Raw genomic sequence first — 27,419 nt, 5'->3', positions numbered from 1 at the left:
TATAAATTGCATTATTTCATTTGGAGCTCTCATTCCGCCAGAGTACTTAAATGTCTGTATCACACCATCTCCTCAATCCGTCGTTGCAGTTTTCTCGGTCCTTATCCCCGGATCAGAGAGCCTTCCTTCGTTATCAATTTCGGTATCCCACTGGATATCTATTTCGGTTTCCCACTCCTTTCGAAACGTTGATAATTTATACGATGCTGATGGTAACTTTCCCATTGTACCAAAGCCGTGGACTCCCATCACCGTTTTCTCCTCTGTTCTCCCGGTGCTGAGTAAACATTCAGAATTTCCTCACGATACGTCAACATCGAAATGTGATGTGGGAACACTGAAAATTTCCTCGCAGTTCTGAGTCAATACTGCAAATTACCTCAGCACGCTGAGTCAGCATTGAAAATTGACTCACCACGTTGAGTCAACATTGCAAATTGACTCAACACGTTGAGTCAACATTGAAAATTGACTCACCACGTTGAGTCAACATTGAAAATTGCCTCACAACGCTGAGTCAACATTGAAAATTGACTCACAATGCTGAGTCGACATTGAAAATTGACTCACAACGCTGCGTCAACATTGAAAATTGACTCACCACGCTGAGTCAACATTAAAAATGTCCTTCTGATCTCTTGCCTGCATCGATAATTTCCTCACCATGGTGGGTAAACATTTAGAATTTCCTGAAAGGTACTGCGTCAACACTGTAAATATTCTCCCAGTGCATTGTCAAAGCTGAAAATTTCACTACGATTTCATTACAATATTGTAAATTTCCCCATTGTTCTAGACTATCAGAAGCAATTGGAATGCTGTTCTGTCTATTCGAAATACCTTATTGAAACATGACGCGATTATCACAGTAAATGCACATACAAAGTATTTACTTTTTCACATCTTGTTCTTCAAACGTGGACAATTTCAATTTGAGACTGCAAGTTGCCAATGGGAATTAATGTATCACGTGATGAAGTTGGAGACTCAAACCAACCGTTGACTTCCAAGAATTCCTAATCTTCCGGTCGCAGTCAGTTAAGCCACTTGAAGGTTCTTCCGGTGGTTACATTAAGGAAACACGAACACAACAGGCCTCCTGAATCCTTGTCGCGAGAGGCATTAGGTAGTAACCAAGGATACCGCTTGTTTCTACGTGACGGAGCATCATAGTGATCAAGTGGAATGCGCATCAAACTGTCGAGAGCTCGTTCAGGAAGAGAAAAAACTTGCATACCTCATAATCCACTCGAGCTTCCACGTGATTTCTCGTATAGACTCTGATTGCGGGATGTTCCTAAACATTCCAGACATTTCCCTTGCGTAATCGTTTGGAGATGCGTCATTTGTGATTTTCAAGGGAAATGGCATGTACTGTTTGTCTTCATCATTTGACAAACGCCGATGACGGATCGAAGTCTGACAAGATAGAAGGTGTGAAAGTTTAAATAGCCTTTAAAATAACACATTGGCTTTGCAGTTCACTCACACGTAGAACAAAAACGCACATATCTCTCCCTCCCTCCCTCCCTCTCTCTCTCTCTCTCTCTCTCTACACTACATTCTCTGATGGATTCGCACTCCTCCTTATTCTCCTCATCCATCAATCTCGAATCCACAACATCATCAACCCATCAGAGTTCTGGTTTGTATACATCGTTCGTTCAGAAAACAAAATCAAACAAATGCGTACAGTTCACCAAGAAAAAAAGTTCAATTCTGGTTTGATTTTATTCATTTTGTGTCGCTTTTATGGCACTCCTGGCTAAACGCGACGAAAGTAATGAATGGTGATAATATGGGATGAAGGGACAATCACAAACACCTATGGACGATGCAGAAAACAACCACCCAACACAGGATTGTACTGGCTGTGGGTCCATTTGCAGGCTAATGGCACTATGGCACAAGTTTTTGAACTTCATATGGAAAACTGCATCAATTTCGATATTATTTACGTGAAGGCTTGTAACGAGTGCACTCACGGTCCCCGAAATGACGTGTCAATCATACCCCGGCACGGGGCCAAACGTCGTTATGAGTACGGGAAACCGGTCGTGACTCTCACGGTTCAGGTTTTCAAGTTCGGTACTGAGACGGTCGTTTATTGTCATACTATTGCGAGGCGGGGATTAATACCTTGAAATGTTACACTGTTTTGTTTACCTTTGATATGTAGATTCGAACAATCATAAAACACTAATAGCATTAATATCCGGTACCTGAAAAACGTCAAATAACAACACTGACGAACGGTAAAAAGTGAATATATATTGTAACAACAAAAAAAATATTGCAATCAACAACTGTTTACAAAGCCTCCTCAAACGCTCACTCATTCACTCTTTCTCTCTTTCACACCTCTGAGGTATTTTTACATGTGAAGTATAGATACAAATCATGGGTCTCATTAACATATCATTCCTTTTAATTTTTAAACCTTTATGTGAATTTAGGGCATTTGTCTGCCAGCTCCTGTGCTGTTTTAAATTAACTTAAGTGCCAGCCCTCGGAAAGCGGTTAACTAAGACAATTGGGTCGGCGTGGTTAAATCTTTCGTTCGAATGAACGTATGCATCCAGTCGTAAGCACGACATTATAAACGTTTCTCGGACGGGGGTAATACACATCAGCCTCTCTCGTCCAATGAGAACAACTACACCATTACATAGTGATGCAACACTTAATCGGCTCCAGCTGCCGGAATACACAAATCAATCGTCGGCGCGAGCAAAAATTACCTTAATAACCACTATGCAACAAATAATACTATTTTACGCGCACGACCTTGCAATAAAAATTACACTTTCCACAATTAAAAAGGACTCATCAGTCAAGTATTGACAAATTAAATGGCGCGACCGGGCGGTCGGTTACACAAGAAATGGAGCACACTTTGACAATTTACACTAAATATTAAAGAAATGAAATGGTGCTTCTAACCCTGAATGCAGACAATTAAATTAGAACATCTGAACATGAAATAACCCTTTTTTATAACTATATCAAAAAATTATCAGACACGGGGATTAGGTTCGGGGTTCCTGAGTCACTTTGCAAATAAGTGAGGCTTCGGCGTTAACAGTACGGTGTTGATACTAACGATGCACGTTTACATGGACATAGACCCTCTGAAGTATACTCTACCGGACTCTGCTACATTGCGTGGTCATTCATCGCTCCTGGACGCGGGACTTGCACACGGTTCTTTGTGGCGAAATTGTTCTCCGAGGTTAATCGCGACGAAGAATAATTGCGACGATATGGTGTACTTGCACCTCCTCAGTACTTCGGGCGTTCCTCTTGTCACTAGCGTCGGGTGTACGTAGTCACGCGCCGGTCCGGAATCTCTCTAGCGTCGGGCATCAATTGGGCGTCGATCTGCAATCCTCTCTCTCTCTGGTAACGGGCTTCGGTTGGAACGTCGATCTGGAAACGTCCTTCGGGCTTTAAGCAGTGGTTGGTTTTGGCGTCGTCTGGCTGGCTTCTGCATCGTTGCGGGTGCCGGGGAGGCGACGGCCCCCCTTCTCTATCTTCTTTAGCCCTCCATTATTAGGTAGTCCTCGCTTGGCAAAAACAAATCACCGCGTAATCTTCACCAAAATAAGGCGCACACTGGTAACTCTCTATCTGCAATTCGCTCACGGTATGTAAGAAAACGAAGTCCACGGACACGAAATAATAGTCACGCGAAAGTGTACCGCGGAGATGCTCTCTCTATGAAATCCGGGTCAAAACTGTGTCTGGAATCGTGGTACTCTTGTTTATATGTCACTTTCGAATTTGTCCGTTGGGAAGGACGCTAAAGGTGGCTTCGCTTCGGTTTCCCAGGGGATGGAAATGACCTCTGTCCATTGTCTTGAAACGCGCGGTCGGCGGCGCGTTCTCGATCCAGTCATCCGTGAACATGGGTTCGAACGCCTGCTGCGACTCAAGCCTGCTGCGACTCTTTCCTTTTCTCCGTGTTGGTGCAAATATGTCATTTTCTAAGCGGCGGCTGTCACTCAGGAAAGACCCGTCTCCCAACTCCCGACGTCTGCCTCGGATACAAATTTATCCACAAAATAAAATCAAACCACACACTTTCATGTTTGTGCATAAAATGAATTAATAAACAAAAATAATTTATATCGAACTGCGTTTCACATGTCACTAGATACCGTGACAGGCTAGACAAATCCGGATAAAATTTTATCGACGTGTTAGATAATTAATCCGAATATCCAAATAAACTGAATTATGTGTACAATTCTTGCACCCCCCCCCAACTGTAAGTCTTCTTGGAAAATTCTTCGAAAATTCCAGGCTAAAAATATCTTGATATGTGCAAATGCTCTTATTTTGATGAAAAAAAAATATGCAAAAAGAGTGGGAGAACATCTCGTAATCATTAAAATCTTGGAAGTCAAACACGAACGTACACCAATTACACATTAATTAAAATTATCATAACGTATTTCGATTGAGTTCCTCGAAGTAGCAAATGGCAGTTTCAAAACGAGAAATAATTATATAACAATTATGATGATTATGAACCGATTTCATTAAAAAAAACTGTAAACAGTCATGACAGGTATTTCGCCGAATGTCCTAATAGTGTTCAGTTCTGCTGTTTTAGACTACTCCGCCTACCACTAACTATTTTCTTCTCAATAGTGAAATATTCCAGGCAGAATTCACATTTAATTCCCAGTCCTATTATACCCACATAATCCAAGGAAATTCCGGTCAGAATTTAAACAGAAATTACCACCGCACTAATTGGCAGGAAATGCCGATTACGCGATAGGAAACGATCCAGGTTGAGTTCGTGTCTTGGACGGTAATGGTACCCTTTCAATGCGGGAATGGGGATAAAATATCTTAATTTTACCTGACACCTGTCGGCACTAAAAAACAACAAATAGCATTGTATCTGACACATCTAGTACCTGTAAACGACAAATGATAACTCGTACAAACGGTAAAAATATATGTATAGGTATCTAATATTTACAAAACAATCACAGTACATCTCCCCTTGAAGCATTCAACCACTCACTCGGTCATTCATTCCCATGGGACATTTCAACATAAAAGTATACATGCAAGGCTCGTATTTAATCAATGTACCTTTTCTCTTGTTTAACATGAACTTTTTGAATTAGGTCGTTAATCTCTGCTCCTGTGCTCTTTACCCTCAACGAAAACAATTATCAAAATGATCGGTCGGCGTGGTTGAACCTTTTGTTCACAAGAACATACGAGTGTAGACAGCAAGTGTGACATTTACCAATTTTCTCGGACGGGACGGGGATATTTTTCTACAAGTCCCTCTCGTCCTTTCAAAGACCATTACAGCCCTGCTGCGTGATGCAATACTCAATTAGGCTCCAGCTGCCGGAATACCACTATTCTTAGGCGCGAGCAAAAATTCTACGTTACAACAATAACAAAGAAAACATCATTTGCACGACATGGGCAATTTACATTCATTACTCTACAAATAAAAGGCTAAAACAGTCAACCCTCAATTAGCTATTCATTCGACCGGGCGGCGATTTACTCTACAACAGCGCACACTTCGACAAATTACAGTGAAATTTAACACAATGAAGGAGCTTTAACTTTAAATGCTGACGATTAAAAGAGATTAAAAATAAACACAAAACGACCTCTACAATAATACTCAAATGCAAGGCGCGAAATTTACGTTTAGGATTCCGAATCACGTCGAAAACCGCGAATCAATATGATTTTTAGTTTTTTTGCCTTAGGGCGATGACAGAAAAAAATACATTTGTACATATGCCTGAATCGACAGATGAATACTGTACCAAACTCAACTACGTCGTCGGGTGGTCCATCTCCTAGGTACGGGTAAACACACTTAGTTCCATTGCGTCGAAAAATGTTCCTTCGATTATTATCAACCGCGACGATGGGGGATTATGATACTTGGCACTTTCAATCCCTCGGCGAGCGCTGCTGACTCGTCGCTTTCACTTGTCGGCGTCTCCCTGGTCCACCTTTGGCGTCTCTCGGAGTGATCTCGGTGTTTCATCGTTTACTTGTCGAGTGTCTCTCTAGCGTCGGCTTGGTTCCTTCCTCTGAAGCGTCGGCGTCTCTCGAAGTGATCTCGGCGTCTCATCGTTGTTGCAGTTGGGCGTTGGGATGGATGGTGTTGGCGGCATTGTTTGCTGGTTTCCATGACATGGTACGTCAAAGGTGTTTGGCGTCGGCTGGATTGGCTGTAGCGTCGCACCGGCAGGTAGTGGCGTCGTTAGGGATTTTGGGAACCCGACATCCCTCTCTTCTCTTATCCTTCTAGCCTGCCATGGTTCTTGATTGTCCTTGTTTCGCAAAACAATTCACTGTGTATGATCTCACAGAATCAAGCACACCCGAATCAACTCATTGGCAGTCAGTCACTCGCTGACGGTTCGCGAAAAAACACTAAGTCCACGATATACGGAGGTTTAGCACAGAGGTGCTCTCGCTACAAAATCTTGACAAACTGTGTGGAAACTTCGGAGTCCTGTGGTTTTATACCCGATTTGAAATGTCAGTTGGGGAAACGATAAAACAAGCGTCGCTTCTCTCACCAGCAAGGTTCGTCTACCCTTGGCTCATTGTGTTCGAACGAGGGCAACGCGTGTCTTGGAGGGATCAACTTCCAGTCTCACTGACGCCAGGCTCAAAGATTCGTAGTTGGCCTATGAATTGCCTTTTCATAACGAATTCGATCTTGCGCCCTTGATACTCGGTTGATCATCTTGAAATCACATCTAGGTATCTTTCATAACATGCCGCTTCGGTTGTCCAAATTTCAGTTATATCCGCCGACTGGAAACAGATATTCCATAAGGCCTATATTTGCTCAGGTGGGTTGTAAAGATTGAACCTTCATGACAATCGTCTTCGTGACTCACAACATTACCCTAACTTTCGTTGTCTCGCCAGAATTTCTTTTTGCCGACTGATATCTATGACCAAATCAAACCTCAAAAATGAAATTTCACGCAATACAGCAGTAATATGTTGATTAATTATACATAATTAAACTAAAATATAAGACAGAGATTTACATGTCCAAAGAATACCGTGACAAAATGAAACTCAAAATGTGACTACAATATAGTGGAGAAACCTAAATTGCAGGCATCTTATTCAGTGCTACACGTAACTGATTTAATGAAATCGAATTAGTACATAGCATCCTCAAACTGTTGTAGGAACTTAGCAGGTTGAAATAAATCTAAATCTACAGATTCACAATTTCCTATCTATGAATGTTTCCAAGCTCTGAACACAGTATGGATACTGATACACTATTCTCGGAACGGCAAAAGATTAAGAGTTCTTAATGACCATTTAAACCTTTTTTAGGCGTTTAGAAAGAGGGTGTGCTGACGAGGAAGGCGTGTTACTATGGTGACTGGAAAGTTGTTTTGTGCTGCATTCCCAAACTTAACAGCCTTTTAGGAACAAGGAGTGGGTAACTTTATGGAATGTCTCTGCTCTTCCCGACCTGTAAGTGGAGAAACCTTCCTGGTTCAACCGTTAGGGCAGAAGAGATGGTGACAGGCCAAAGGGTGGTTTATGACTGAGGGTAAAGCAACGAAGTGACAACACAGTACTCACCCATGGAGCTCTCTCTTATTTGAGGCTGAAAATTCTAGTTATATTCTTTCATCGTGTAAAGAGTTGCAAAGAGGTGACATCGCAGTTTGGTGACTCTCGTGTAGCCCAGTCACACACAATAAAAGTACAGTCAGTCAAAGCAATACTCTTTGTGACCATTCAAACTGAAAGTGAAAAAGCACTACTTACGTAATTCCTGACTAGATCGGGATGATCTTTTTCCAGTCCATCATCCAGGATGGTGACCACGACCCCTTTCCCGGTCACCCCATCCTTCCACGCAGGTTGCACGTTCATATCCAACCCTCCGCCACGGTTCTGGAAGTAAAGACGACAGGCGATCAGTTGCAAAGTAAGCAGAATGAACAAGAAAAGATGTAATTTCAATTTGAATTTAAAACTTTTGGTGCGTCAGCACTTAGGCTATTTTGCACCCTTCACCTTACACGGAGTCAAGCCCCTTACCATAACTAAAGTAACATAACTGTAATGTCGTGTCGTAACTAAAATATTAAAACAATAAAATTTTCTGACCGGTTAAAAACTAAGAAAAAAACACAGGACAACACATACAAAATGATACTGACCATAGAGCCAGTCACCAGAGCCTCGTTTGTCTGCAAAATGCAGTCCAGAGTGTACTACGTGGAAGTGAGGTTGACAATTGGGTGTACTATGTCGAAGGTCAGCCCTTACACCCCAAAAAATATGTAAATCTAACGAAACAATCTTAGAATTGTTGGCTTCTGTGCTTCGAAACAAGACACACACATGAATAGTATTATTAGAATAAATTCAATTTCTCTGATATATTACATGCTTTTAAGCAATTAAATTGCACATAGGTTATTTTCCTTTTCAATTCTTTAAGTGAACGAACAAGGTGATGTACAATTTGCCTGGCAAATATATAGGCCTGGCCTGGCCTATATATCCCACTTATAATTGCAACCTAACCCAGATCGAATTGCCCGATTCCTAATTAAACGCACGGCCATGAAATTTGGCGGGTGGCAGAAGTTCGCGCTGTTGCCACGTCGGAGCACAACCCCGTGTTTTCGGAAATTTAACGAAATGAAAGATTTGGTTGTAGAGTTGTTCTTTGTAATCCATGTGATACAAACTGACAGTATTTGGTAGAAAGGTCAGAAATGACAACTATATGCTCCGGAGAGAGGTCGGTCTGACGTGGTCTGACGCTGGAACTAGGCAAAGCAGTCCGGTTGACGTTGCCACACAGTGCGTGGAAACCAGCGACGTTTGTTCCGCTCTTGCTTTGCTTTTCCGTAGTGTTGCCCACGAGACGAGACGAGACGAGACTTCGGTCTGTCTCGTCTCGTCTCGTGAAAATGCTGTCTCGTCTCGTGTCTCGTCTCGAAAATATTCGTTTGTCCCGTCTCGTGTCTCGTCTCGAAGGGTTCTGTATCGTCCCGTCTCGTTTTGTCTCGTCTCGTCTCGTCTCGTGAAAGTAATGCAGGATATTAAGCCAACAAAAGTTGTAACTGGGAGACATCACAAATATTATTCTCGAAAATTGGTTAAACCTGTAATCACTTTGCTCACTGTAGCTATAGTGAGAATAAATATGATTCCTTAATCATAAGAACATGAGTATATCAAATAAAGTTTGTTGATTATCAATAGTTAGATAGTGTATAGAATCTGCCTTGCTTTTCTGGCTCCCATCCACTCTTTATCCATCGTACATGTAAGGAGCTTTCAGACGGAGGGAACACGCGACAGGCGACAAGTCACACGGGGCTTTACACAGAAGTGACAAGCGACAGGATCCCCTTCCGTTCCGTCTATGATAAAAGTATTCACCGCACGGGCAGTGCCAACAGATCGAGGCGATTCTACACTCGATATTAAGAAAACGACCCAATTTGAGCGACACGCAAGCGACAAGAGATACGTGGTGCTTCGGTTCGGAAGGTTATGTTTACTGAGGGTTCGTATCCAAGCGAAACATGTTGCATGTCGCTTCTCTCCTGTGACTTGTTCAATGTGACAAGCGACACGGAAGTATCACACTGAAGCAACGAACGACAGGGACACTTCAGTTTATAAGCAAGCATTCGTCGCGCATGCGCGGATAACAACCCTCGCGACTATACTGTCTATACGGTATCCAGAAAACAGCCTAATCAGAACAACATGCAAGCGACAAGCGAGACGTGCAACTTGTTGTGCCTCTTCGGTTCGAAAAGTTTCTTGTGAGTAAGATTTCACACCAAAGTTACAGGCGACAAGCGACACGAGTCGCTTGGAAGCGAACTTTCAGTAGTCAATGCAACCTTTCGAACAGAAGACACACGAAAAGCTGCACGTGTCTCTTGTAGCCTCGGTCCGTTGTTCACGGATGCGGGGTGAATGTTTTCCTTCAGACTGAAGAGGATTGTGTCGCTTGGGTGTGAATTGTACGTGTCGCTTGTCGCTTCGGTGTGAAATTTCAGTAGATAGTGCTACACTAACCCGATTCTTCGCCTTTCATTTTTTATTACCATTTATTTTAATAGCAATATCCATAATACAAGATAGCTTTCAGGTTGAAGCGACAAGCGGCACAGGGTTTTCACACCAAAGCTAGAAGCGACACGCTCCTTTAGGGATATTTCAGACCGGAGCGACAAGCGACACGCGACACATGTTGCTTTGGAACTAGCCAATCAACAGCAACGTTTCACAGCGTAGGAGCATGGCAGGCCGCACAAACCTGCGTTCGATTGGTGAAATCCTGCAGAGACACGTGTTACGGGTCGCGTGTCGCTTCGATGTGAAATCTCCCTTAGTCTATAAGCAAGCTTTCACTGTGAATTCACTACCAACAGACAGAGGCGACACAATACAAGCTATTAAGAAACGGCCCAATCCGAACGACACGCAAGCGACAAAGCAACACGTACCGCTTGCCGGTCTATTAGTTTCCGTTCGGAAGGTTGCATTTATTACTGTGGGTTCATTTCCTAGCGACACTTGTTGCTGTCGCATGTCGCTTATTACTCCTATGACTTCAAGCAATTTTATGTTCGTTACGTCAAAGCAGAGTATCTAATTGCACAAGCTTTTTAGAGCCGCGGTGGTGTAGTTGTTATGGTGTCTGACTGCCAGGCGGGAGACCCGGGTTCGAATCCCGGAGTGGGTGAATAAAGGTCCGCATTGTCCCCGCATAAATCAGCTCTGGGGCTCAACAGCCTCATATGTATGGGAGCATGGGGGCAATCCTGGAGGGCAAAAGCGGCCGGAGTGTGATGTTGATCACTTTGCCTCCAAAATTACCTTTCCTCCACATCCCGTAAATGTGCCTTCATGGCACTTTGTTATATGCACTTGGAACTTTACCTTTACCTAGGTTTTTAGTGCGAAATCTTTGAAGTTTGCAACCAGCACTCGAACCTGCTGTGGATTTTGAGAATAGGTCGCAAATGAAAGAAGGGTCTGTTTGGGCGAGAAATTTTATGACGATTGTCGCCAGTATGGCTGGAACAGGGCCGTAGAAAACAATGGCAGTGACTACCTCCGGATCGTTTTGCGCAAAGATGAATGGAAGAGAGCTCTTGGGGTAGCAGATAGTTGCCAGATTTAAGGTATTCTGAGGAAATTTCAGTAGGAAGATACAGGGACACGAGGCTAAAGTCTGGAAAAATTCGTTACGGATAACGTGCGACGAATTAGGATTTTTCGAGGGGGAATCTTACAGATCTCTATTCCTGTAATAGAAGCTGTTTTGGGTTTCCAAAGAACATGCTTTATTCCGAATAAATAAATATTTTCAATTGATTAGTTATTTTGTTTATATTTTTTCGAGACGAGACTTTTCAGGAGCCGTCTCGACCCGTCTCGAAAACGAGACGAGACAGGTGGTGAGTCTCGTCCCGTCTCGAATTTTAAAAAGCCTGTCCCGTCTCGTGTCGTTTTCGAGACGAGACACGAGACGAGACGGGACATGTCTCGTCTCGTGGGCAACACTACTTTTCCCATATGTGGCACCAGCGCAATTCTGCCCAGCCGCCTATTTTCATGGCCGTGCGTATACATACATTTGCAACGGGCTACACTTAATTTATATAAACGAACACAGTACAGTGGTACAAAGAAATAATACCAGACTAAGTTTAATTTTATTTTTATCTCAAATATTTTAAGCAATAAAATTGCACTGGCAATTTTTGTTTCGTTTCGATTCTTTAAGTGAGTGAATACCGCTATGTACAGTCACTGGCAATAAAAAATGGGACACTCAGATCCTGAAATACTCGCTTCCCTGCAAGGCGTTATATGTGTTGCCTAACTCTGTGGCGGTGAAAATTTGCTATTAAAATAAATAAATATACATTAATTCTCTATGATAAAAATACGACAAGGGGTTTACAGCGTTAAGACGATCGCCTCCAGATGATGACATCTTGACTGAGCGCTGAGGCCTGAACCTCAGGATGGTCTTGCTTGCAAGGAAGCGAGTATTTGAGGATCTAAGTTATAACGGTCAAATATTGAGTAACAGGTAATTAATCTAATTGCCCGTTATTAAGAATTAATTACGATTGGTAATATTAAAATCCGTCGCGAATACAGGTGTCTAGCGACTGTCTTAGCCAACACTAACTTGCTCAACCACCGTTTTTCGCCCGAATTCGGATTTACATGCATTCTTATGGGAAATAGCAGGAAAAGAGCAACTTCTAAACCAATGGACCGAATTGGATGAGATTTTAACCAGCGGAAGACCACATCATGAAAGTACTGATTCCAAGATTTAAGCCTAATCAGAACAGAAATACGGGAGTTATGAATTATTAAAGATTCATCGCTGGATTCAATGGGAGACGCTACCCTACTGAGTTGGCCCTTACTGAACGTGTCGAATACAATAGCCGAGGATTTAGCCTAATCTCTGCACGAGGGGCTGCTACCAGAGGTTAAGGACCGGAGTGAGCGTTGACCAGGATAGGAGGACAACGGTCAAAGCACCAGAAACAATAAATAAGCACCTAGACACAGACTAGAGCGTCCCCTCGTTCAAATCTGGAATAAAAGGGATGATTCGGAATAGCGAGAAAACAGTTTGCCTACAATCGCCACCGGAGTGTGAGCTACGTGCGACCTAGCTCAGAGTCGCGATCGGATCCGAGGTCTGGATTTGTTTTTTCCTCGAGTGAGTGTTTTAGAGCCATGGAGTAGAGCAGAGTAGACCCAGGGGGGTCGTTTCCCCCTCGCCGTCAACGCATTCGTGCACATACGTGTGGTATGTGAGAATAACGCCAGACACGTCCACCTGTGTCAATCGTCCGAAACAACGTCCTAAGTTAGCAGAAGTTAATAACATTTAATAGCCATGTGAGTCCATGTGAAACCGTGAAGGACTGACCTACTACTGCGCTAGTTGTTGTATGGAGTCGACAGTGTACGTGTACCGTCATGGACGTCCCTGTGAAGTGAACGAGTGAAGCCAGGATCCGATGATGCCATACGGAACTGCCGGGAGATCCATTTTCGCCAACCAGGATAACCGCGATGTGCAACAATGGAGTGCAGACGTCTTCCAAAACTGTAGGACCACTTTCACCCTACCCAGGTCAGAGGGAATGCCGCGAAGGTAAGATCCAACCATGTGCGTGTGGGAGAGAGATGACGCCAATCTACCGCGAATCTGCGTAAATCAAATCATTGCATAACTTAAATCAGTGCTAGGGCATAACTAGACATCGGTATTCCGGCGGACAATCAATGTTGTAGATCAGAGTTTATGTTAACAGCAAACAATGAATGAGAGATCGAGTGAAAGAGGGCAAGATGTACTGTGTATTTATCTGTGCTTTAATATATGTGTATATTCAGAACCACCGTAGTATTATGTAACGTCATTTCAGGTACTTAAAATCAAATCCTCCTAGGTTTATTCTCGGTAACTCCGACTGTAGGCACTTATCCTGACCGTATTATAATTCATGTAATGTTTAACCCGCGTGACAGGTGTCACGTGGAGCGATTCTGCGTTGTTGCGTTGCTCAGTCCAGTTAAGTTGATCTTTTTCAGCGCGTGACAAAGTGTCCTATTTCTTTTGCCGGTGACTGAACAATTTGCCTGGTTATGCTTAAGTATCTACTAACAATTTCAACGATAGTGAGATTTGTAATTAACTACAAAAGTTCACTAAAGTAAATCTACGTTACCTTCACAGCACTTACATCAAACGAACCATTTTTGCTTCATTAAAATAACTCAGCAAAATATCAAGGTGGAATTCCTACAGGTGGATTCGTCAGTGATATTCACTGAACACGATTACACGATATCACGTAGTGGATCCTGACTTTCCAATTAATAACAGTATTATAATTTTTAACAGTATTTTTATGCAGTTAATTTTTCCTGTATATGGAAAAGCATATGTTGAATTATTTTTTGAAAGCCTTAATTGAAAAAAATAGTATTGGCTTTCGTGCTTCGAAATAAGACAATCACATAAACGTTCCCCGAGACCTCAATTTGCACAACACTTTAGCTGAAATTAATGCACAGCCAATAACAAACAATTTTCAAGATGCTTCCACATAAACGACGAGAAGAACGAGGCCCAGGTGGCAAATAACGAAAAGGATTGACGGAAAAAGGAAAGGGAAACTTGTGAATTTCCTAACGTGATGTAGAAAACGATCTCCATGCCGATAGAACCTCAATATTTCATAGCCTTCAGAGGCAGGAACATCGCTCATTTCTCGGCTTCTGTGCACATCAGAGCGGAACGAATAGCAGAAACCTGACAGGAGGCAATTTCTTTCTGAAGCGCGAATAACAGAAGGAAAGGGGGGCGGGGTAGGTGTACAGAGAATGAAATTGGCGCTGGGGTAAGCAATTTTCAAGATATGGTTGTTGTGTTATACTTCTGGACGATTGCATTGCTACTTTGCGACTTCAGGCAATACTACAAAAGCGAGGCATACGTGAATAGTCAATACTTCATTTCTCTTTTAAAAGATTCGTGAATATATTTATGTTGCATTCTTAAAAGTCGATACATAATATACGTGGCGTTGTTATTCTCAAATTTACATTCGCCCGACCCTGTGGCCGAGTGGTTAGCACATCGCGCTGCGACGCCAAGGGTCCCGGGTTCGAATCCCGGTCGGGCTTGGTTGTTTGTGAATGTCCATTCATCAATTTCATCAATTTCATCATTTCATCACTCATCCTCATCTTCGCAAATTAGCCAAGAGGCACAAAACGCGAAGTAAAATAAACTAAATCAAATCAAAATCAATCAAATTTACATTCCAGCGTCTGTAACTGTATCATCATCAGCATACATTCCGTTTATGAAGCGAGATCGATTTGATTTGATTCTTGTTATGTAGCGTCCTTTTGCAACTTTTAGATAATCGCGACGAGGAGGATGAGTGATGATGAGACACTCACAAAGAACACACATGCAAAGGACGGGATTCGAACCCGAAACCCCTGGCATCGTAGCGCGCTGTGCTAACCACTTCACCACGGAGGTCGTCTTATGATGTGAAGGTCCTTCTACCCTGTTTATATTACAATATTTCTGTTTTACAATAATACATAAATATGACGTTATACGATTTTCAATATAGGTACATACAAATTTTTATTTAACCTCCCTCTCAAGAAAAATTTTCATCCGTATGTGTGGGTATATGCACATATAGCATATTACCAGGCTTGAGCATCTCGCTTGTTTGTGGAAACAAGCTAGCACTTCGTACTGTCCAAGCATTCGGACTGCACGACTTCCAGGCCAGTAAGCACCAGAGCAGGAGTGGGGAGAGACGCTTGCGTTGAGACGTAAAAAAACACACCGCGGGGAAAGCTCCCTCCTTTTTCACGGAACCACCTCCTGTTTCTTCTCAATGAATGCAATGCCTCACAGCAGCGTAACTCACGAATCAGACGATGAGAGGTTTCCCACTGCATGAACGCGACCGACGAAGCCTCCTGCCTCTCTCCTTACCGCTCTCTTACAACGCTACAGTAAAACTGCTCGCTCTGTGATCTACACGTTTACGAGAGCACTCTTTCACAAATACGGCAGTTTGACCAGTTCTGATATGTAGGCTTACTGTTGTTTTAGTAACAAATTCTTAATGTTACAAAGCTTTCTCTGACTGAAGAAATTCAAGACTTGTCCTAGAAGTCCTTGAGGCATACTGGATCAAGTATAAGGTAAGAAATCGATAATACGAGGGTAGTAGTGCTGTCTCACTAGCAGTGCCACATCTAATTCAATTCAAACTTCCACTGGCAGTTACGTTGGACGTTGATGTACGATCGAAGGTCGAACTTCTTCCTTTTCCCTGCTCGAAATTACACATCAAATATTTGCGGAGTTCTAGAGTCTACGTGACAGCTCCATACACAGCTTCATATTGATTTATCTGTGTTATCTGAGCAAACATTTCCCGATGCGAACGGAAGGAAAGGGTTAATGTTTTAAGACCGCAACGCCTCTCTCCAGATGTGGCCATTCCTGAAAGTACATACGGAATTAATCTTCCGTTTTTAAATCTTAACGTGTGTCTACGGACGGTAACTCAGTTGTACTCCGCAGGAGTAATGCCGTCCAATCTTATGTCAACCGTAAGTTTTAATTTGAAGATTACTCAGAGTACTAGTAGGGGTGATACAGAGAATGGACGAGACGATATAGTGTCCGAAGCTCTCAATTCCATTCGAGACTTCAAATTATACTGTATTATACAGTGCCTTCATTTGAGCATTGTGCCGCTCGAGCGCGTGCCCATGTGGCGGTTGGATTCGCGCCGCTTGCCGGCGATATCGGATGTGCGTGTCTCCTCAAAAGCGCATGGCGCATTTGGTACCTTTTCAAGGCAAGTTTTCGTGAAGTTTATATTCGATAAACACACTGTGGAACACTTCACTCTGATCGACAACATATTATCGAGAGCAGACCATGATGTCGGAACGTTGCACCTCTTTGTTTTGCTTTCATATGGTTGAAATGAAAGATTTATATTCGAATCTGCCTAGTTTTGCTAAGGGGATAAGTGATAAACCGATAAGTGTTGAATTTTAGTGTTATTTGTATTGTTATAATGCCGCAACATAAGTGCACTTCAGAACAAAGAATTGTTATGTACGATCTGGGGTACCCATCCCCCTAAGGCCAATACCCTCCCCCATCATGTCATAATCCTCTTAAAAGTATTTAATTACAACGACAAGTCTACCGAAAGTAACTTTTTTTAGCTTTACTTAACACTGTACTTGATCTGCCCTCCCCCTAAACAGTGGTATCCATCCCACCCAAGACCGTGGACTCATTTAGCCCCCATTACGACGACCGGCATTCCGTAAAGAGATAATACGCTTGTGGGATGTAACATGGAAAATAAGTGCAACCACTTTCCGACTTACAGCACTTCCTGATGTCAATCTAAAGTCGAACAAGTTAAACAAACCCAACGTATAAGCTTAGGCTCCGATATCAGGAGCAAATGAATCAAACCCATTGTTTAAAAGTGACGAGCGCTTGCAGTAGCCAGAAAGGGGGTGGGGGGAAAGCTATTGTCTAAACTTGACCTGGCTGCTGTAAACATAGTCTTACATACAAGTCTGGAAACAAAGGAATTACTTTAACGTTTTTGAAGCTGAAAATTGAACACCCCTTCCCTCCGCCCTTTTCAGCAGCCGAGCCTAATCTTCAAATGCCCGCTCCACAATCATATACATTACCCGGGGACGCTAAAGGAGGGAGAGAATAAAAGAAAAAAAGCACCACACGAGAAGAACAACAGATCAATACAAGTTAATTAAACAACTCCACAAAACAATTCCGCAGTTTCGCACAGTTTGCGCTCGCTCTGCCCACATCCACACTTTCCCTGGGAGAACGAGGGAGAGGGATTCTGCAACTGATGTCATCAACAACGGCAAATGGGCTCCAGGAGGAGGTGGAGGGAAATTGGGGTAATTTTAAATATCAATTTCCCCTGCATTTTCTTCATCTTTTCCAAAAAATCAAATCAATAGTATCTCTCTGTGTGATTGAATGAAACACCCTCCCTTGCCCGGGAAGACAAATGCTACCACTACCTAGATAGAGGCGGCAAAATCTCCCTCGGACAAGCGAAATAGCGTTACGGTCCAGGTTAAGTTCGTGTGTAGGAACCGGTGACCAACAGTGCATAGTAATAAGCCATATCGAATAAAAACAAAGACATATGTACTCTCAAATTACCACCTCTTTACCTGTAGCCGGGAAGCGGCTAGCTGCATACCTGAAAATCACGGGTAGCGACATGCATACGAAAATGATATAGCCCAAAATTAACATGAAAATAAAAAGTATATTCTATTCATAACCAACAAAAATGGAACTGTTACAGGTCCCCACACTTGCACTCTCACATTCTCTCTCAGATTCAATCCTCATGGGGTTATCGACATTAGAAATTATACATGACATGTACAGGTTTTATGACGACAAGCCCTAATTATTGCATTCTCAATTAATTTTATCTTACTTTTTGTCTAATCAGGTCATTTGTGATTTTGCTCCAGTGCTACTTAAATCCTAGCCAGCCCTTACTTAAGTTCACCTTTTGTTTTTTTTAAAAAAGAAACTAGTCGGCGCGGTGACCATACATTACTTGACCAGTATAAACAAAGGCGTCTCAACGGCAATTACATTCACGTGGGCGGACGTTTTCCTTTTACAAGACCTCACGTGGTTCCAAACATAACGAATAACCTCCGTCGAGTGACGCAAACATATACTCTCTAGCAGGCGGGACTTAAACACTTCGCCGCGACGAGCAATTCACATTACCAGGCAAATACTTTAACAAATAATCACATATGCGACCGGACATAGCTAGCAGCGACACAGCGCTGACACATAAAAATGAACAAACCTCAAGTAGAATATGCAATTAAGCGGGCGGCGCTTTACTCTAATAGTACGCACTTTAAACAAATACAAAGGAGCACAAACAACAATGAATTTAAGATCATAAAAAAATATCACAAGGAATAAGAAAAATTGACCTGAGACGAATAGATTACAAATGACAAGCGCGACGGGAGTTTGATGTAAAATTTCGAGTTGAGTGGGCGTTTTCCAAATGTCGACGAATTTCAAGGGCGTTCTCTAAATCAATCGGGCCGTCACGTGTTAAGGTTCACACAGATGAATACTTTACCATCTCTCAGCTCCCGGGGTGCATCCTGGCGTCTTTATGGGCGATTGAAACGCATAGTATCCACGCGAAAGGTTCCTTTGATCGCGACGATGAAGATGCGAAGAGGATCCAAACACCTAGTTCCCCGGCTCCTCTTCCTCTCGGGATCGGTGGATCTCCGTGGTATGACGCGGTTCGGACGTCGCATCTGAGCGGTCGTTGTAGGCGTCGTCGGGGCGTCAACATCTCTCTCTACATCTCTCTGTCGCGGCTGGTAAGCGTCGTCGGGACGTCAACGTGGCGGATGGTAGGCATCGTCGGCGTATCAATGGGGCGGCGTTCGACGTTCTCTCTCTCTCCATGGCGGCGGATAGGCATCATGGGCGTATCAATGGGGCGGCGTTCGACGTTCTCTCTCTCTCCATGGCGGCGGATAGGCATCGTCGGCGTAGCTTCTTCTGACGTCGGGCGAATCGACGTAACGCCCTCATCTCCTTTCTTCCTCTAGCCCGCCATAGTTTCCGGTGTTCCTTGTTTCTCAAAAATTATAAATGGCGCAAGGTAATCACGGAAACACGTTTCGCTTCAACTTCCCCCAGCGGTTGAGGTAGGCGCACTCGTGTAGACTTACTGCCTATCACACACACTGGTGTTCGCACAACACAACAAAGTCCACTGTACACGGAAGGTAGCACGAAGGTGCTCTCGTTCCAAGAATCGCGGCAAAACTGTATATGGAGAGGTAGCTCGGAGCTGCTCTCGCTACTAGGATCGCGGTAAGACTGTGTGTCGAAAAACCATGTCCTTCGTTTTATTTAGATTTTGAAAAACGACGCTATGCGATCGTTGAAGCGACGCTTCCGAAGGGGTCAGTCCACTTTGCTCTATTGTCTCCAAAGTAGGACGCACCGTGTCCGAAGTTGACTTGCGCGGATTAAGCTTCCGCCTGGCTGTCGCCCATAGCTCAATTGCAGTCGCTGTCCACAAACTGATCAATTAGAACCGATTTGATCTGGCGTCCGTAATTGTCGCTTGATCGTGACGAAACTCCACACATCCGTCCTTGCACACATGCCGCTGCGCTGGTATAAGTTTCACATGAATCTGACCGTTGGAAACCGAGATATTTGAATGTTTGTCATTACGGTCGAATTTCCTAAGCTTTAGACGCATAGCGTGACCCTTCAGGTGCTCGCCCTTAACACAAGCGGATGTCTCGTTCCTCCCGTCGGCTTGGCAAAAATCAAATATGTAATCTTACAAATTAAAACACTTAACACTTTGAATCAACTCGTCTTTTTACCGCTACATACATGAATAATAATGATAATAATAATGACGGTAAATCTGACTGTCACAACCTCGCCCTTCTTCTTCTTCCAAGGATTTCGTAAGCGTGAAAAATTCGCTCTACACAGGGACAGAATTTTTTTTGTTACAAATCCTTGAACACTCTGTATATAAAATTGTCCAACAAATACATGAACACCCTGTATATAAAAATTTACTCTCTGAACGGCACGGACACTGTGACCTTCCAGATACATAACATATATAATAACACCCTGAATATATCATAATATGAAGATTATATGTACAAAACAAGAACAAGATGTGAGCATTTACGTGTCAGCTTGCATTCCTACGTCGCTCTTACTCTCGTACAGTGCTGTCCACTCTCTGCGCTTCTCATCGGAACAGTTCCACCTCTTGCAGTTCTCTATATGCTGGGGTGCTATGGTCTTCCCAGACGTGCAGTCCACTAACTCCAGAATATTGGCGGCGAGCTTGCTCTTGCAGAAGTACGGACCATCATACATGAAAAAGAGCTTCTTGATTTTCCCTTCAATTTGAGAGCTAAGTCCGTGATTTTTTACGAATGCGAGGTCTCCAGTTCGAATCTCGGCGCCGTCTCTTGCCTGTCTTTCATTGGCCTTCCTCCTGGTTTCTCTCGTCCGTTCGACGGCCATCAGGATCTTTTGTTTGACAGTTGGGTCGCGGTTGTCCTCCTTCAATCCAAAGTGACGAATTACGTCTCTCCGAGGTGTGCTGCCGAATTGTAGCTCTGCTGGTGTGAACCCAAGGGTGTCGGATTCTGTGTTGTTTAGGAGGAGTACAATCGAGGTAACGTGCTTGCTCCATTCCTGATGCTGTTTATGGCAAAATAATCTCAAGAGGCGGTTCATTTCACAGTGCATGCGTTCGACCTTGTTTGCCTGCGGCCTGTAGCTCGGGGTCCATATGGGCTTCACTGCGTATGCTTCCAAAGTGTCCCTCCAGAGGCTACTTGTGAACTGAGCTCCGCGGTCCGTGAGAATGTAGCGCGGAGTTCCGAGGTGTACAAAGTAATTTTCTGTAAGCTTACGGAGCAGCACTCTCGTCGCGGTTGACCTGACTGGATACGCAACCAGAAAACGACTGCATCCATCCATAACTGTGAATAGGTACTTCATGCCGTCCTTGCTTTTCGGGAGTGGTCCCACGCAGTCTGCGAACAACACTTCCCGCGGTTTCTCTGCCACAAACGATGTTGGGTTTTTTGCTGCTCTGACGCGGTTAGGCTTAGTTTGCATACAAATGACGCAATCGCGCACCCATTTCTTAGCGTCTTTCCGCATCCCTTTCCAATAATAGGTACTCTCGAGGTATCTCCACATTTTCCTCCCCCCAAAGTGACCTGATTTGTCATGCGCTTCCTCCAAGATTTTCTTTCTCGCTTCAGCTGGCACATATACCCTCAGGCGCTCCGGGTTGTGGACATCCGTCTTGCACAGGATCCCGTTCGCGACGACAAAATGCTCTTTCACGCGTCGCTGGCGACGTGGATCTGCGGGTTGCTGGTCTTCCAGGATACTGAAGTACTGTGCGAGCTCGGCATCTTCGCGTTGCATTTCTATAAACCGCCCGCGGCTGAAGGTGGTCAGGTACAGGGAATCGAACTGCATCAAATTTACGTGCACTTTTGTTAATCCTTTCCCCCCAACGTATCTTGACAGGGCATCAGGCACAACATTCTCTCGCCCTTTCACATACTCCACCTCGAACGAGTAGCGCTGAAGGCGATTGCTCCACCTCGTTAGTCTCCCACTCCAGTTTTTTGCGCGGTGCAGCCATTGGAGATTCCGGTGGTCTGTTCTCACAATAAAGTGTCCTCCGGCCAGATAAACATGAAAGGTTTCGATGGCCCACACCACGGCCAGGCACTCGAGTTCTCCGACGGTGTAATTTCTCTCAGCCCCCCGCAGGGAACGACTGGCGTACTGAATCACACGTTTCTCCCCCTCCTTTTCTTGATAGAGTACTGCGCCCACGGCCGTGATTGAAGCGTCGCACTGGACATAAAAAACGTCAGAAAAATCAGCGTGGTAGAGGCGAAGCTGTTCACAGACGGCGTCCTTCAGTTTATCTAGGGCTCCTTGGTGTTGATCCGTCCACTTCCATGCCTTTCCTTGTTTCAGCAGTTCAAATAGGGGTGACGCAAGTTCGCTGAAGTTCTGTATGAAGCGCCGGTGCCACGTAAATATCCCTAGAAGGCGCTGGACTCCTTTCCTTGATGTCGGGGGCTCGAGCTTCCTTATAGTGTCAAACTTAACTGGGTCCTGCCTCACGCCTTGCGCGTCTATGATGTGGCCCAAAAATTGCACTTCCGGTTGAAAGAAAGCCGATTTCTCGAGTTTAATTGTCATTCCCGCATCTCGTAATTTAGTGAGGATCAGGTTTAGATGTTCGAAATGTTCTTCCACGTTTCTTGAAAAGCACAAGATGTCGTCAACATACCACAGACAGAAATCTTTCACTTCGTCTCCGAGCACTTCCGCCATGGCGTTCGTGAAAGCTTGCACGCCGTTAGAGATTCCGAACGGAACGACGGTAAACTCGTATAAGTTATCCTCGAATCCGAAGGCTGTATAAGGCATGCTCTGTTCGCACAAGGGAACCTGCCAGAATCCTGATAACATATCAATTTTTGAGAACACGTGCTTGCCATGAAACAGTTGTAGGGTGTCCTGTAGCTTTAATGTTCTGACGCGTTCCAGCTTACACCTCGTATTTAGCGCGCGAAAATCTCCGCAAATTCTGAGGCTATTGTCAAATTTCTTCACCACGAGAAGAGGATTCAAATGTACGGAGCGTGATTTCCTTATTACGCCCCACTCCAGCATCTGCTGCAGCTGCCGACGCACTTCCGGTCGATGTGTAAACGCTATCGGGTAAGGCTTACTGACAACTGGACCTTCTCCCTCGACACGGATTTCATGCGTATACTTCCGGCACTTTCCTGGCCTTTCATCAAGAACGACGGCATTATCCCTCAAAAGATTGGCGAAAACTTGCTTTTGACTCGCCGAGAGATTCTCACATGAAGCAACTGCGGCGTGCAATCTTTCCTGTACTCCTTTGTCGCGGTCGACCTCCGAACATAAAGCGACGACGGGCTGGAACTCGCCCTCTTCTCCTGCGCATGACCTCCAGAATTCGACGTTAAACTCTTCGTCGCGATTATTCAAGGTTACAAAGTGTCGACCGATGTTAAGCACAGACGCATACCGGCTCAGGAAATCCATTCCTAACAGCAGGTCCACGGACAATGACTGGACCACCAGAACCTCAACCTCAACATGATGCTCATCCAGCGTTGCCTGCAGAATGGTGTGACCGAGAGGCCTCTCTCTCGCTTTGCCCGAGAAATCGATGAGTCTAAAGTCTCGTACGTGCCGAAGTTGTGGCCTGCGCACTCCCTTTGTCACGCGCCGCCAAGTTGCCTCCGAGCATAAGCTTGCCTCACTTCCCGTGTCCAGGAGCCCCATCACAATTTCATCGCCCACTCGCAGTTGTACATGTGGCGATTTCGAAGGCCAGCGGTCCTCGTGACTTTCCTCGGCTTCTTCGTCGGCGTGGATCTCCTCGTCCAGCCAAGCGGCACGAATCCTGATCGGCGTGGTCTTTGTTTCATCCGGGTGGTTCGGCTCAAGCGAAGGTGGATCAGGTGTAGTCTGCCCCGCATCCGAGCCCTGACGCGAGACTTTTATTAGTTTCCCGGATGCTGGTATCCCGACGGTCCTGGCCTGGGCGAACCGCGTCTGGAATTCGGCCTGGTCTCTTCTCTCGCTGGGCTCCGTTGCGTCCTCGCTCCACGGCGTCCTGCATCTCCTCGATCTGACTCCGGGCTGACCGATCTGCTATGTGCGTTTCGCTGATAAAATCCATCCCGGACTTGGCCGTTCTGAAAAAAGCCGTCGTTTCTCCTTGGCGACGCACGAGTCGGACCTCCACGCCGTCTCCTGCCTCGGAACGGGCGTCTTCGTTGCGGTGAAGGTGGATCTTGCAGCTGGCGGTTCCTTTCAGCCCCTGGAGCGTGGTGCTGTCCTCTCCATCCCTGCTGGACTAGATGAACGCGCGGGTGTTTATTCCGGTGCGACGAATCATCTTCCGGTCGGCGCCGCTTGCTAAACTTCTCACCCCTGGTTCTCTGCCTCTCCTCCTCGCACTGAAACAGATTTTCCAGTGTGAGGGACATCGCGTCGGCGTCAAACACGCATGCTCCATTGAGATGACGACGAACCTCGTGTGGAAAATGGTACACCAGAGCGGCTATTATCTCCGCCGTGGTCATTTGCGGTTGCAGAGACTTGAACTCATTGTAACGTTTCCAAAAGTACTGGGCATACGTGAGTCCTCCGCCCCTGTCGTATCGTTCGTTTCGCACCTGCATTAGCATCCTCTCGACCTGCAGGGGACGTTGAAAATAAGTGAGAAACGCTTCTTTGAACTCCTCATATGAATTGAAGTTCCCCTCGTTCCTGTCCATCCAGTTCTTGGCCCGGTCCTGCATTAAACCTTTCAGAATCAGAAGCCTATCCTCGTCTGTCAGACCTAACTCGCGGGCGGTAGAATTAAATTCCTCGAGGTACTTGGAAGGAAGAATTCTGTCAGCACCCGAAAATTTTTTGAAGTGCTTCCGGTATTCGGGCGGAAACAGAGCTCTCCTGGTGGACGGTGGGTCAAAGTGTAAGTTTTCCTCTCCCTGCTCGCGGCGCGGACTCAACCGTGGTGACGCAGCGTCTTCTCTTCGAAGGGGGCGGGGCGTTCCTGGAGCTCGCTGGTCGCTTTCCCCGTTCGAACAACTGGCGACGTCGGCTGCCGGTGGTGACGTCAATCTGGGCTCCCGCGACGATTGTGAAGTGCCGCTGCTAGTTATGCTCAGTTGACGCACTTTCATCTCGAGGTCCTCAATTCGTTCGGAGTTTCCTTCGGCTTGAACTAAAATTTCTCTCACTTGTCGCCCCAGGGAGTCTATGCCACGGTCACATGTCGCTTCCAGCTGCACGCATTGTCGGGCCATCTGCTGCATACCTTCCTCCTGGTCGCGTACGCTCTGAGACAGTGTTGCCATCTGGTTCTCTTGTCGGTCGACCCGCACGTTGGTGTCGGCGATTTTGGCTTCGACACGGGATTCGCATTCCTGTACCCGAGTGACGAGTTCTTGCGTTATCACCTCACCGGAAGTACGGATGGTCTCCTGGAGGCGGTCTTCCGTCACTTGCATCTGGGTGCTGATGGCCTCTATCTTCCTTTGGGTGGCTTCCATCCCGCTTCGCGTAGCTTCCATCTTAGCTTTCATCTCGCTTCGCGTGGCCTCCATCTTGGCTTCCATCCGTAGTAGCATCTCGATGATCTGTTGGGAGTTGGTACCACTGAGGCTAGTTGCTTCGTTGACCCGTTCTGCACCCCCCGGAGAAACCTGTTGCGCGCTGGTCTCATTGGCTTGCCCCCCGCTGTTCGGTAGACTGGTTTCTTCAAGCGGACTTAACGGGACATCGCACCGGGAGCAAACGAGGCTAGCTGTGCCGACATTTTCACTTTCTGGGAACTCCTCGCTGCAGACATCGCAAATCACCCTTACGTCACTCATGTTCAAGTTCTCGATGCGGCGGTTGCGCAATCTCATGAAATCAAATATTCAACCCTCGGTCGATTCTCAATGCTCGCTGACAAGCGTAAACGTGAGCGCTCACAATATATACCAATATATATATTTAAACAATTCACAAACGAAAAAAGATAAGGGCGGTCGATTCCCCCTTTGCCAGAACCCAACTTAACGCCCAATGCCACATGCCAAACAAATAAAATTTTAAAATGCCTAACGCCTTAAGTAGCTGCCCTACTACCTTGACAAAAATAAACGCCTAATGTCTAAATTACCACCTCACGTCAAAATAAAACAATAAAATCTCACAATGAAACACAGTTACATGACACCAAAATACGCCTGACGTAGCCCTTACAAAAACGACATATACCTCTGCACTGAGGGTGCTTTCGATTTAAAATATACCGGTCCCTGTTCGGGCGCCAAAAGTTGTGTGATTGAATGAAACACCCTCCCTTGCCCGGGAAGACAAATGCTACCACTACCTAGATAGAGGCGGCAAAATCTCCCTCGGACAAGCGAAATAGCGTTACGGTCCAGGTTAAGTTCGTGTGTAGGAACCGGTGACCAACAGTGCATAGTAATAAGCCATATCGAATAAAAACAAAGACATATGTACTCTCAAATTACCACCTCTTTACCTGTAGCCGGGAAGCGGCTAGCTGCATACCTGAAAATCACGGGTAGCGACATGCATACGAAAATGATATAGCCCAAAATTAACATGAAAATAAAAAGTATATTCTATTCATAACCAACAAAAATGGAACTGTTACAGGTCCCCACACTTGCACTCTCACATTCTCTCTCAGATTCAATCCTCATGGGGTTATCGACATTAGAAATTATACATGACATGTACAGGTTTTATGACGACAAGCCCTAATTATTGCATTCTCAATTAATTTTATCTTACTTTTTGTCTAATCAGGTCATTTGTGATTTTGCTCCAGTGCTACTTAAATCCTAGCCAGCCCTTACTTAAGTTCACCTTTTGTTTTTTTTAAAAAAGAAACTAGTCGGCGCGGTGACCATACATTACTTGACCAGTATAAACAAAGGCGTCTCAACGGCAATTACATTCACGTGGGCGGACGTTTTCCTTTTACAAGACCTCACGTGGTTCCAAACATAACGAATAACCTCCGTCGAGTGACGCAAACATATACTCTCTAGCAGGCGGGACTTAAACACTTCGCCGCGACGAGCAATTCACATTACCAGGCAAATACTTTAACAAATAATCACATATGCGACCGGACATAGCTAGCAGCGACACAGCGCTGACACATAAAAATGAACAAACCTCAAGTAGAATATGCAATTAAGCGGGCGGCGCTTTACTCTAATAGTACGCACTTTAAACAAATACAAAGGAGCACAAACAACAATGAATTTAAGATCATAAAAAAATATCACAAGGAATAAGAAAAATTGACCTGAGACGAATAGATTACAAATGACAAGCGCGACGGGAGTTTGATGTAAAATTTCGAGTTGAGTGGGCGTTTTCCAAATGTCGACGAATTTCAAGGGCGTTCTCTAAATCAATCGGGCCGTCACGTGTTAAGGTTCACACAGATGAATACTTTACCATCTCTCAGCTCCCGGGGTGCATCCTGGCGTCTTTATGGGCGATTGAAACGCATAGTATCCACGCGAAAGGTTCCTTTGATCGCGACGATGAAGATGCGAAG

General features: G+C 44.9%; 1 protein-coding gene across 2 annotated transcripts in view; it reads right to left on the bottom strand.

Annotated features, from left to right (window-relative positions):
* LOC145985027 (furin-like protease 1) overlaps positions 1 to 27,419 on the bottom strand; it is an 844,450-nt gene that overhangs the window by 84,175 nt on the left and 732,856 nt on the right. For both annotated transcript variants that reach the window (XM_083118535.1, XM_083118536.1), the window contains one exon: positions 7,813 to 7,941. In XM_083118535.1, the coding sequence (XP_082974661.1) occupies positions 7,813 to 7,941 (129 nt within the window). The remainder of the gene's footprint in view (positions 1 to 7,812; positions 7,942 to 27,419) is intronic.

This window comes from Lepisma saccharinum, chromosome 3 (assembly GCF_977018435.1).
Source record: "Lepisma saccharinum chromosome 3, izLepSacc3.1, whole genome shotgun sequence".
NCBI lineage: Eukaryota > Metazoa > Arthropoda > Insecta > Zygentoma > Lepismatidae > Lepisma > Lepisma saccharinum.
This window is presented reverse-complemented; position numbering and strand designations above follow the sequence as displayed.